This window comes from Heliangelus exortis, chromosome 17 (assembly GCF_036169615.1).
Source record: "Heliangelus exortis chromosome 17, bHelExo1.hap1, whole genome shotgun sequence".
In the NCBI taxonomy this organism is placed as follows: Eukaryota; Metazoa; Chordata; class Aves; order Apodiformes; family Trochilidae; genus Heliangelus; species Heliangelus exortis.
In genome coordinates this window covers 14798133-14810425 of record NC_092438.1, presented here as the reverse complement: position 1 = coordinate 14810425, position 12293 = coordinate 14798133, and the positions used below count along the sequence as shown (strand labels likewise).

At 50.3% G+C, this 12293-nt stretch overlaps 1 protein-coding gene across 4 annotated transcripts in view; it reads right to left on the bottom strand.

Annotated features, from left to right (window-relative positions):
• Positions 1-11973, bottom strand: part of AXIN1 (axin 1) — a 65472-nt gene extending 53499 nt beyond the window's left edge. For 2 of the 4 annotated variants that reach the window (XM_071761300.1, XM_071761303.1), the window contains exons 1-2: positions 11739-11792; positions 8788-9753 (exon numbers count right to left, since the gene is read on the bottom strand). In XM_071761300.1, the coding sequence (XP_071617401.1) occupies positions 8788-9665 (878 nt within the window). In that variant the 5' untranslated portion in view covers positions 9666-9753; positions 11739-11792. Of the gene's footprint in view, positions 1-8787; positions 9754-10304; positions 10528-11738 lie in introns of those variants that run through there. The other 2 variants (XM_071761302.1, XM_071761301.1) reach the window with 2 other exon arrangements.
• Positions 11974-12293: the final 320 nt, after the last annotated feature.

Here is a 12293-nt window from a genome sequence, read left to right as displayed (position 1 = left end):
ATTTGGAAAGTTTAAAGCTTGCCTTCAGAAAGAGGAAGGAATGGATGGGTTTTAACAGACTCCTCCAGCATTTCTGGAGGAGACCCAAAGCCACCTCTGATCCCTCCAGTTGCAGCACCACTCAAATCACCCCTGGGTCACAGACTTCACTGTACATATCTGGAGGGGAAAACCTACAAATCCTACACTGCAGTGACATCTCCTTTGCTGCCCATTTCCACCTTGTTTCAAGTTTTTGCCAACATTGCCCATCCTGAAAAAAAGAGGGTCAATGGAGCCTTTTCAGAGTAGTTTTTCCCAAGAGAGGAAAACAAAGCTTCCCTGAATGTGCAGATGTTCAAAGACATAAAACAGAAATACTTCCACAACAAAGAAGGCAGCTTCTGCCCTTTCTTTTCCTGGCAGAGCCTTGGACAGGCAACAAAGGGGTGATGGTCTTCATCCCAGTGGTAGCAGCTGAGCAGAAGACAGATGCTGCACACACCTGAGGCTGCCAGCACACCCAATGGCTCTTCTGTGGCTTTGCTCAAGAGAGATCATTTTTCATCTCCTAAGAAATAAATGTTATGACAGTCACATGGACTGAATTAAAAGTACAAAGACGAGCCTTCTTAGCCACAGACCCCAACTTTTTATTAAAAAAATAAAAAATACATGCCCTGTGGAAATCCAATCTGGTTAGGGCCATAAAGAGAGCAAGAAGGTTCCAAGGTCATGTTTTACAATCTTTTGAAGCAGGAATGAAGCTGATGTCCAAAAGAGGCATTTTGTGCTGCAATCTGCACAGAGCTTCCCTTTCTTCAGCACACTGCAAATGTTACAGTGCAAGAACTTGATGTCTTTGCTCGGGCACTCTTTATTTATACACAATAAAGCCCTTGTGCAGGAGATCAAGGCTGTATTTCATTGATTTGACATGATGGTTAACCTGTGAACTTTGCCCCTGCTAATAGAATAATTTCTATTTGTTGATTCCTCTTCTGGGATCCTCGGGGGTACCAGGCGCTTCAGCCCAGCTCTCATTTGCATGTCTGGTGCCAAATGGTTTTACAGCTCTTCCCTTCTGCCAAGCAGAGCCAGGAAAAAATTAATCAAACACGGGAGTTACAGCTGGATATGGATGCCCTGCATCTCACTCCCTGGATCCTACCTGGAATTCTCAGGAGTTCCCCTGAAACTCAGCTCTGATTGCTTGTGAAAGCTTAGAGAGGTCCTCAGCTACCAAACAATCCTTGCACAAAGAAGGATTCCCAAAAACAACCTTCCCAACCTTCCCAACCTTCCCAAAACAACCACCTGGACCAGGCTGGCAGCAATGCCAAAGGAAGGAAGCCCCTCTTCCAGATAAATCTCATCCCATCTGCAAAGCTGACTGCCAGGCAACAAAAAGACCAAAAATTATGACTGGGAAGGGTCAAGCTGTTGAACACTAAAGGGACAGTTTTCCAGCACCTCTAACCCACTCTAAATGTGGGCTTGGAAAAAAAAGGCAATCCCACCTCCCCACTCAGCACCAGCATTTTCTGAACCATTCTGAACCACTGATCTCCATGATCTGGAGACAAATGACAAGAAAAGCAAAACCTCCAGAACAAAGGGAAGATGAAAATGGAGAAGGGGAGAGGACTGAGACTCTGTTCCACAACAAGACAAGGAATATGCGTGGGTCAGAGGGTTGAAGGAAGAATAAAATGCAGTAGCTTCAGGTCCTTAGTTCTAGAGGTAGGTCCAGGGACCTGCAAGGTCCTGGTGCTAACCAGCAGGTCTCACTGAGCTACTTCAGAGGTTTTTTCCTCTAGCTACAGTTTTGCCTCCCTCCACTGTTTTTTGTCACCCTAGGTAAAAACTATTAGATATTTAGGTCAGGTTAAGATGTTCTAAGATGTGGGACTTTAAGGACAAGGTTGTATCTTAGAAGCCACAGGTCCAAAAAATTCCAGGTCTTACTCTGGAGTCTTCAAAGGTAAAATCCAATTTGCACATGGGTTTTACAAAATTCAGATAATCTGACTTAAAACTGCAACGGTTCTACTTAAATTCATCACTGCCATAACAACAGTGAAGAACTCAGACCAGGGCTGGGAGTAATGATGGGTTTGCTTTTTACACACAAGCGTGACCTGCTGCAATTCAATTTCCAAGTGTGACTTTGGGCAAAGCAGCTTGCCCTGACACACCCCAGAGGGGAGCAAGAAGCTAAGTGTGTCCAGAAGAGACCTTTCCTGCAGTGCCCAGATGATAAGCAGGGGATTCAGAGCTTCATCAGGGAAGGGGCATCTTTGTCCCCAGTGAGCAGAGGTAGATGCTGCACCCTCTCCCTGAGCAGCTCAGACCTGAGCCACGTCTGTCCTGCAGGAAGATAATGAGGGAGTGACCCCCAAACCAGCTGTGTGCTGGGGATGGTGTATTCCCAAGAGGATTGTCATCTCTGTAAAGTCCAAAACTGCACTTCCAAATGAAGCAGGCAGTGATTAGCTAATTGCTGGCATGAGGATGGGTGGTGTCAGACCCTTTTTATATCTGATATGCTCCAAAGTGTGGCTCTCTGCCAGTGATGTTCCACTTCCAAACCACCTCCACTCACCTGGCAGCAGAGCCAGGACATCCCATAGCCATGGGAGAGGTGGACAGCAAGGCACCAAGGACATCCAGCCTCACCTGTGCCAGGATGGCACATCATCACTGCTCCATGCCTCAGGGCAGAGCAACCCTCTGCTCTCAACCAAGTATCACATCAGAAAGATGCCCAGAATTATATTCACCAGCAATTTGACTCTTTAATCATTTCAATTACTGTGACTAAAACCCTTCAATCAGAACAAAACCAGGAAAAAAACAACCCCTCTCCTTCTGAAGCAGCCTCTCTAGCTTAACAGACCATACCAAATCGTGAAGGTTTTTGCTTTTGTGGGCTTCACATATTCCATTTAATGCAGATAATTAACCTCAGTTTCTAATTTCAAATCCTCCACATAAGGAAGCAAAGTGATTGAATACACTCACTGACAGACAGAAAATTAATATATTACTACAGCTTCTGCATGTGGCTCAAACGACAGGGCCTTGCAAAAGATCTTTCTTCTTTTATTTGACTGATTAACTGTAATTTGCTTAATGGATTTAAGGATGAGCCTAATAATCCAATGATATTTCCAGGAACTGATTCAGGATATCAGCACCTCTGAGGGCTTTTTTAAACACAGCAATTTTCTGTGCTACACACACGGCCACTTCTGACACCAGATTTTTTCCACTCATTTTAACAAAACCAGGTCTGTGATTTACGTTAAATGCAGAGTGACTGTGTGAGTGGCCTTGCACTGTGTGGCCTCAGGATTTTAACTTCTTGGAGCACCTTCTGGAGGCCCAAACCTAGACCCACACCCACGCCATGCTTTGGCAGTCAGTCACCCAACCTGGTGGGCCTGGAGGACCCCTTGCACTGCTTGGTAAGGAGGAGAAGTCAAGAGAAGCCAAGACCATCGTGTGTTCCCTCTGCACTCCCACACCCTCCTCAGTCCCTTTTCCACCAAGAAAGCCTGGTATAACAGGATTTCACAGTCTGTCTCAATAGTTAATAAATCCAGGATCTAACAGACTATTAAAGGAAAACATCCAAGAGGCAGTCATTTTTAAAACGTCCACCAGTAACTAATTATTCAAGGGATTAGTCCATTATAGCGACTACAAAGAAACTCTTAAAACATAAAGGCAAGCTGAAGCTGAGCAGCAGATCAAACCCAAGGTGTATCCACCCGGAGGGCCACCTCCTAGGAACACTTCACAGAGTCTTGGGATCACTTCAGCTCCCATCCAGCCTTGTGGCACCCAGTTCTTTCAGAAATGGGGCAGGACCCCAACCAGCCTGAATTCCAACCCCCTTCTCACAGCTGGGAGCCCTTCCTGGGCTGCATCACACTCCTCGTGATGACTTTTATCCCCAGTGTCCAATCTGAATCTTCTCAGTGCCAAAAAGATGGGGGTATTACGACTCCTCTTTTGTTCTTTTAAGAGAAAAGCTGCTGTAACCCAAGTAAAAACTCCACCACAACAAAACAAGGCAGCTGTTTGCTGGAGGAGGGGAGAAAATGCTATTCATTTATCAAAAAAAGAGTGCTAAAAGCTTAACTACCTGTCTTTAAAAAGAAGCCAAGGCACTGATCCATAACCAAACAACAAACACACCACTTCTTCATCTTGATTTGTGTTATGGGCACAAAAGGTATTCTTCTTCAAATAAAATCCACTTTAAAACTTGGCAGACACCAGTATAAATACTTTACACTGTTAATATAAGCATTTCCATGCTGAAGTTTCATCAGCTTAACAATGTATTGAAAAAAACTGGCATAACTTCTGTGCAAAACCACCATCAGTCTTTGTCCTGCATATCTCACAGCGCTGGAGTCACTAAATTACCACTTAGTGCTATTAGCATCAGACCCCACCTCCCTGTTAGACTCACTGACTTCTCTCAAGAACAATGCAGAACCAAAACTATTCTATAACTTATTTTCTTTAAATTTGGAAATAGCCACAGACTCCCAAATAGAGCTGTATCAATTACAAGTGGTGTTATGGGCCCAACAATTTTAATTCCAGCTAAGTCAAGCTAAGCATCCAAAGATTTTCTTTCTGCCTTTGTACCCAACATTCAGTAGCTGCTTTTTTCCCCACAACCAACCTCTCAGGAAGCCCAGCAGCCGAGCTCCAAGATGCACACTCTGCTACTCCAGCTCAAAGAAGCATTAGACACAGACTGCCCCTGCATCAGTGTTTATGATTTGGCATTCCCAGTTTTCCACACTGTTCAGTACAATTAACACCGATTCCTTCACCACACGGTCTTGAGTCAGACATGCACAGTTTAATATTTAATTATGAATGAAACAGCAAACCTCAAAATTAGGTCTGCCAGCTAAATTTTAGCTTCTTCATTAGGAAGGCTCAGCCTCTGACCACTGGACCGTTTACACTGCCTAAGCAATGGAGAGATCCTGCACCTTCTCTCAGCCAGCCCATGCTGTTCCTCTCCATGTTCAAGTTCATCATTGCCCCCTCTCAGACCAGAGGTTGTCCCATCCCTCTAAAAGCTCTTTCAGTCATTTCTCCACTTGCTTTCTCTGAATGCCCAGTTCTGGAGGAGAGCTGCATGCCCAGGGAGGCTGCAAGTACCTGGGCACAAGCATAAGGATTTTTCCGGTGATTTCTACCAACCCCAGTGGAGATCCACATCACCCACCCTCTTCATTTGAACCACCAACACTTGTGAAACACCATGGGCTTAGTCAGCTCTGGAAATTAAAGCTCAGATGATGTAGCCAGATTCCTTTAAAAAAACAACCTCACCAAACCACATGTATATCAAAGCCCCTGTTGGGAAATTTCTCCATCTGTGCCTCTCAGCTCCACATCAACACTTCCTGATGTCCAGCAACTGCAGATCTCACCTACCACCACATGTCCTCTCACCACCAGCTCCAGCTCTCCTTTACACCATGCTGTGCACTCCATAAAACTGATTAAAACCCAGAACAACCACCAGAACCGACCTGCATCCCTCAGCCTGCTGCTCTTCCAGAAAGGACAAAGGCAGAGCTGCCCACACCTAACACCCCACGCTCCTCTTGCTTTCTACCCCAGGCACCACCTTTCTCCCAAAGCTGCCAGAGATGCTCCCCAGCACTTTGGGAGTGGGAAGGGAACCCCTTCTGATGCAAAGCTGAAGAGACGGCGGCAGAAACCCACCCTAAGAAGACACAACCGCCACACCTCTCACCACCAAACACCCCATTTCCAGCTTTTTAAGATGTGCACGTTTGCCCGGGGTGCTGGAAAAGCAGGCCTGGGGGCAGTTCTCAGGCACAGGTTTAATTTCTGCCCCTCGGATCCCAGGAACACAGTCCCTGAGTGTCAGAAGAAGGTTAATGAACGATTTAGCTGCCCCCACAACCACGTTAGTGTCACTTTCGGAAGCTGGGAGTTAATGCCCAAGATCTTCAGGGGGTTACCCCCTTTGAAGTTCACTGATCCATAACCAATGTCCAATTAATTTGCAGGAGCCTAACTATAATGACTATTGGCCTTTTCCAATGCATACAAAAACACAGTGGGCAAGGGCGATGCTTCTGCCTCGGGGATGTTCTCACGTAGGCTCGCACGTTTGCACACCTCCAAATTAGCACCTCCAGTGCTAATCAAGTCTCATCTTCTGCCAGCTGAGGACTTTTTCACTTTTGCTGTCCTGAGAGCAAAGCTACCACATCCAAACTTATGAACTTTCTGCTGCAAAAAAATCTGGAACCGATTCAAGATGCTTATTTGCTAACAGAGAAATAACTTCTCCTGCGTTTGCTCAGATTCCTCTTTATTTAGGGTTTCCATGGAAGCCAAGGAATAGAAATACAATCTCGGGAAGATTAAACAGACCTTCAGATGTAATGCAAAACAGCTTATTTCAACATTCCCCCAAGAACAGAAATGAAAAATTCTTCCATGCATAAGCAAAAAGCCAAACCAAAACAAAAAACAAAAAGAAGTTCATGAAAATTTTTAAAATAATTTGGGACACAGCCTTTCAAATGCTGCATGCAGCTACCTGCCAGTTTCCAGTGCTCTTACTCAGGTGAAAAAGAAAATGAACAAAAAGCTCTGCAGGATGAAGATGCTTCTGTTTAAAAACCAGTTTATTCTAGACAGCTATTGCTATACAACATCCGGGAAGTAAGCTAATTCAACCACAAGGTCTTGCACAAAGAGGAACAATCACCTCATAAATTAGTATCTCAGCAGATTTTTTAGAATAAAAAAATGCAGAAATTACACAGCTTGGCAACATCTTGCACCACGATACTCTGGACACTACCAGAGCTGACATACCAACATTTAGAAAATAAAATAAATCACTGATCTTCAGTTCCTCTAGACTGAGAAATGACTCCTGCACTGCTGAGAATGGTCAGCACTTCCATGCCTCCCTACCCAACGGGTCAACAGAGTGTCAGGAGCTGCACTGAGAGGCTGTTGAGCTCTCTACAAATTTAGAGTAATGCATTTTTTCTGACCTCCATCCGCTAGGTAAAAACTTATTTCATGTTGTTCCAATCTGGTATGAAAGTGCCCAAAGCCGAGGAACTCTACTCCAAAATGCTTCCATTTCACAGCACATTCCTTAAACCATTTCAAAACCTGGCACAGATAGAGTTGGATAATGGGTAAAGTGCAGTTTTTTCTGAAGCTGGAGCTGGGAAGCGCAGTGTTGCACAGGGGGTTTTGCTACCTGCCCCAGGAAGGAAACTCAATGAAGCTGAACCTCAAATAAGTTATTTTCAATCTTAAAGCCATTATCACTTACATAAAAAGTTACTTAAATCATAGACTTTTCTAATCCTTTACTTATGGCGAGTACCTGACTGCTCAGTGAAAATGCACTTCAAGAAACATTCAAGGTTTTTATTAACTCCACAGGGAAGTCCCAGGACCCTGGGATTTTGTTTTTCCGACTCCTGATTAAAACAGCAGGAGTCCACATGAATTTCCTTTTTTTTTTTTTTTTTTTTTTTTTTTTGGTGTCCCCCCAAGAGTTTCCCATGCAACATTCCCCCCCCCCCCCAAATCTGTAAGAAAACAAGAATCAAACCCAAAACATTTAGGCAGCTGAAAGGCGCCGAGAGCTGGCGCGGGGTGGGCTGGGTTTCCAGCTGCCAGCCTAAAGGGAAGGCAGAGCAAGATTAAACACAGAAATGCTTTTCATAAGGCAGGCAGCTTTGAAGAGGACAGTTCAGCTACTTCATTTCGTAATCTTCACAAAGCGTCAGATTTTTAGCCTAAGCAGGTCTTAAAACAAGGAGATTTAAAAAAAAAAAAAAGAAAAAAAAAAAAAGAAAAAAGGGAAAAAAAAAAAAAAAGTAGGAATGTGTTCTGGCCGGGTTCTGTTGATTCAGCAAGGGTTAGACACACACATGCTTATTGATCCCAGAGAGCTCCCTGCTAAGTTAATTGTCTGGAATTTTAACTGAGCTCTCAGCAAGTTTCAAAATCCATGTTGGCTGGAAGTGGGTGGGGGACCCAGAAAAAATACAGGCTGCAGAACTGTGCAACTCCTCCAGTTAAAAAAACCCAGCAATTGCTTTGATGAAGGGAGAAGCTGCAGCAGGGAACGGTTTTAACCGGATTCAGCGATTCTGACTTGGACGCAGCTGGAATTCAGTGCTGGGAATCTCATGTGCAAAGCAGCCCCATTTTCAGGGAGCTCTGTGATCCCCAGCTGACCCATATAAACACTACAGAGGTGGGGGTATCTCCAGTGAGCTTCCCGCAGCCTCAACTTCTGGCTCATCACAATGATTTCCTGGTGTATTTACAAGAAGTGGTGCTCCCAGGAGCTGTACTTGCCTGCATTCCTACAGCTAAACACTGACCTGCTGCCAGTGCAGGCTACAGCCAACCTGAAACCACAGCTAAAGCTCCCTGCACCTGCACAGGGGCTGCCCACCAAACCCTACCTGCCTCCAGACCACAACCAGCAGCATTTCCCCCAGTAAGGAACGTGCTGCAGGTGTGATCCGGGCAGCAACAGCCCACGACACCCTTTGCAGCTGCTTTCAAACAAAGCTTTGCATTCCGCCCAAGGGACACGATTCCCTACTGATGTGGGTGCTCCCCCGAGAGCTCCCCACCACCAAGGTCCTCCAAGGCTTTCCACTCCCCACCACCAAGGTCCTCTCCAAGGCTTTCCAGCCCCCCTGAGCTGTTCCCCAGAGCCACCCAGCAGCAGCACTCACTCACCTGAACTCCCTGCCCTCGCTGTAGCGCCGGGCCGAGGCAGCGCGCTGCGTGGCCGTCTCCAGGAGCAGCTTCTGCGTGAGCCTGCTGGAAGGTGCTGAGTCCCTGCTGGCCTCGGGCTCGGCCTCTTGGTCACATTTCCACTCCTCGTCCTCGTTCAGAGTCGGCAGGTAACCAGGTAGCCCTTTACCTGTCCCAGAGCCTGAGCTGGGATCGCTGTAAATTTTTGGACTTTCCCCACCTGTCCTCGTGTATTCCAAATAAATATCCGACTTAAGGAACAACGGGTAGGTATTGTCTTCTATCATGCACTGGATCTCCGTTTGGGCCTGGTCAAACATGTCGGGGTCAATCTGCAGCTTCATGACACAGTCTTTGATGAAGCTTTTTGTGGCCGGTTTGATCTGCCGGGACACAATGCCGTTGTTGTCGAGGATGTATTTTTTGTAAATGGCTTTTGCCAGCTTGAGTCTTTTTTCCTCATTAGACACACACGGCTCCAGCTTCCTGAAGCCGCTGCAGGCAAACCAGAAGTCCAGCAGATCCGCGCAGTCCTCCTGTTTCAGGAAAGTCCTGAAGAGGTTGATGCCATCTTGGTCGTCCAGCAAGGAGTGCAGCGACTCGGCCCACTTCAGGTAGGGGGGAGTAGGAGAAGCACTCCCCTCGGGCTCGTACCCCAAATCCAAATCCGAGCGCCTGGGCGTTGCCGTGGAGGTCTCGTTCCTAACCACATCGCTTTTGCCAGAGTAGAAACCGTGGCTAACTGGCCTGGGATCTGTGGACACGAGTTCCCCCTCCTCACCAGGAACCGGTGGTCTCGGAGCATCTTCAGTGAAGCTTCCTCCCAGGTCCAAGGGGAAGCCTTTCCCCTGGATATTCATTTTTCTGGCGCTTGCTTGTGCAGTGGGGGATGAGCTGAAGTCTCAAATCACCAATATTTGTAGCTCCAAGGTGAACAAGCTTGTTCACCTGAAACAGATAAGAACAAAAAAATCAGTATCTCTGTACATAAGCACCCTTAAGATTACAAACCACTAATTTTGCTCTGCACCATCACTCTATTAATGCCTCTTCTTCAGCAGAATCATCAGCAAAGCTCTCGGTGACCTCAGAGAGCACAGAACTGTGCTTAACCCAGGTCCACTCTAACAACGACAGTTACAGAATACCCCCAGACTTCACATCCAGCATTCAGTATCACTGATTTTACACTAAAACAGTGTCCAATTTCCCAACACCGGTGTTTTTACAGGCCCCTGGAATCTGGCAGCCCCCACATCCAAGAGATCTACACTGGTGTACCAGACTGTGCCACAGGACACATGCCATCTTCTGAGCTGCCGTTAGGTCCTACCAAGTCAGCATGTTTCCATCTGCCTACTGATCTAGGAAATTCTCATCCCAAAACAGGGTTGTAAGGCTTGTGAAAAATATTCTTAAAGAGAAAATCCAGCTAGTCCTGAAAGCGAGACTGCACCTTAATCAAACACAGGTGGCTTTCCTACGCCTGAGTGACATACCAGCACCACATTCCTCACAAATCTCTGTGTTTCAGAAATACGCTGCGTCGCCTCGTCTAGCTCTAGGGGAATCCAGATGCATCGTTGACCTCAATATTTTGGGCATCTGGACTGCATTCTTGTTTCAAACGGGCATGTTAGCACAGGAGCTCAGTACTGGCACCGGTTCTCATAGGCCGTTGAGAAAAGGTTCATTTACACTAACAACACCGCACGCTACGAGCCTGGGAAAATTTCAGGTCGTCAAAGGAAGATGAGAAAACCACCTCAAGAAGGAAATCTGCTCAAGTACAACATTTTCAAAGAGGAGCAATGAGTCAATATGGAGGACAGGAGGTGTGGGGAAGGCAGAGGAGGGCAATCCCTGGGCCACTACTTCTGCTGCTCAGCAAGGTAACTTAATCATTAAAGGCAGTAGCAAAATTCTCGATTTACAGAAGAGCATCAGCCCCAAAACCCCCAGTACGGCAAAGGAAACATAGCGGGGAAGACACATTTTAGTTGGGTCTCCCTCTCAAAGCTCGCCTGACCCCAATGAACCCATCTTTGGGATGCTTTGCCATTTTTCCCTCATTCCCTCTCCCCGGCTGAACCAAGAACCACCGCCAACACCGTGCCTGTCCTCACACCCCACCAACAACCCCAGCGAGACCAGGAGCAGCCGGGCCCGCTGAGCCCAACCTGCGCCACGCAGGAGCCGCCTCTTGCCCCCGCACCCGGGCCGGGCAGCCCGCAGCACCCAGCCCCGTGGAACCGGGCTGGGATTTCGCACCATCTTGCAGTTGTCGGGGGCGTTATCACCCCGCTTATGGAAAGAAGCGCCGGACCTGCGCCCCAGCCGAAGGTCCCCACTTGGCCTGGGTGCTGGGCAGCCCCCCGGGGCCGCGGCCCCCCAGCCATGTCGCTCATTGTTGCGGTGAGGCGGCGCTCGCTCCCCGCCCCGGCCGGGGACAGCCCCGCGGGGCGCCCGCCGAGAGCGGGCCAGCGCCGGCGGGGACGAGCGAGGCTCCCGGCCGCGGGAGGACCCCCGCCTCACGGCCCCCGGCCCGGCCTCCCCCACCACCCACCCCCCCCGCACCGCCCCTCGCTGCCCCGCGGGAGGCTGCGGGCCGGGGCAGGCTCTGCGGGCAGCCCCAGCGCTGACAGGGCGCCGCGCGGGGCCCCCCGCCACCCCCGGGGAACTTCAGGGGAGGCGACCCGGGCCGCCCCCCCTCCTCCCCGCGCCCCGTCGCCGCCGCCGCCCCCGGCCCTCCGCGGCGCGGCCCGGCCCGTGGCCCCGGCAGGCGCCCGCCCGCCCCCCCCCGCGCCCAGGGCGGCCTAGCGCCGGCTCAGCGGCGCCCGGCGCGGCCCCGCGCCTCCCGCCCGGCGGCGGCCTCCGGCGCGGCCTCGGCGCAGGGCCTGGGCTCGGGGCCGCCTCCCCGCTCACTCACTCACCCGCACGGAGCAGCGGCGGCGCGGGGCCCGGCCCATGCGGCTCAGCAGCGGCGGCCCGGGGCGGCGGGCGGCAGCGGGGCGGCGGCGGCACAAAGCGGGCGGCCCGGGACGCCCATGGCCGCGGCCGCGGGCTTGTGGCGGCGACAGGGAGAGAGCAGCAGCGAGCCCCGCACCGCTCCGCTCCGCTCCGCCTGCGCCGCTGCCTCGCAGCGCCGGGCACAGCGGCTCAGCCGCGCCCCCCGCGCCCTCGGCCGGTACTGCGGACCCGGCAGACGGTCCGCGGGGGCGGAGCGGGCCCGGCCCGGCCCGCGAGAGGCGGTGCGGGGGCACTCGGGGCCCGAGGGCGGCCGGGCGGGACTGGCAAAGCCGCGATCGCTGCGGGGTCGGGGGGGGAGGGAAAGCACACGGCGGCTCCCAGCTGAGGGGGCCCTAGGGAGCTCCGGGGAAAGGGCCGAGAGGGGCCCAGCTGGGCTGGAGCCGTCTCCGGGCCGGGCAGCTCCGCGGTTCCGGCTCGCTCTGGCCAAGCGGAGCCCAACCGGGCTCCTCCGAGCTGCC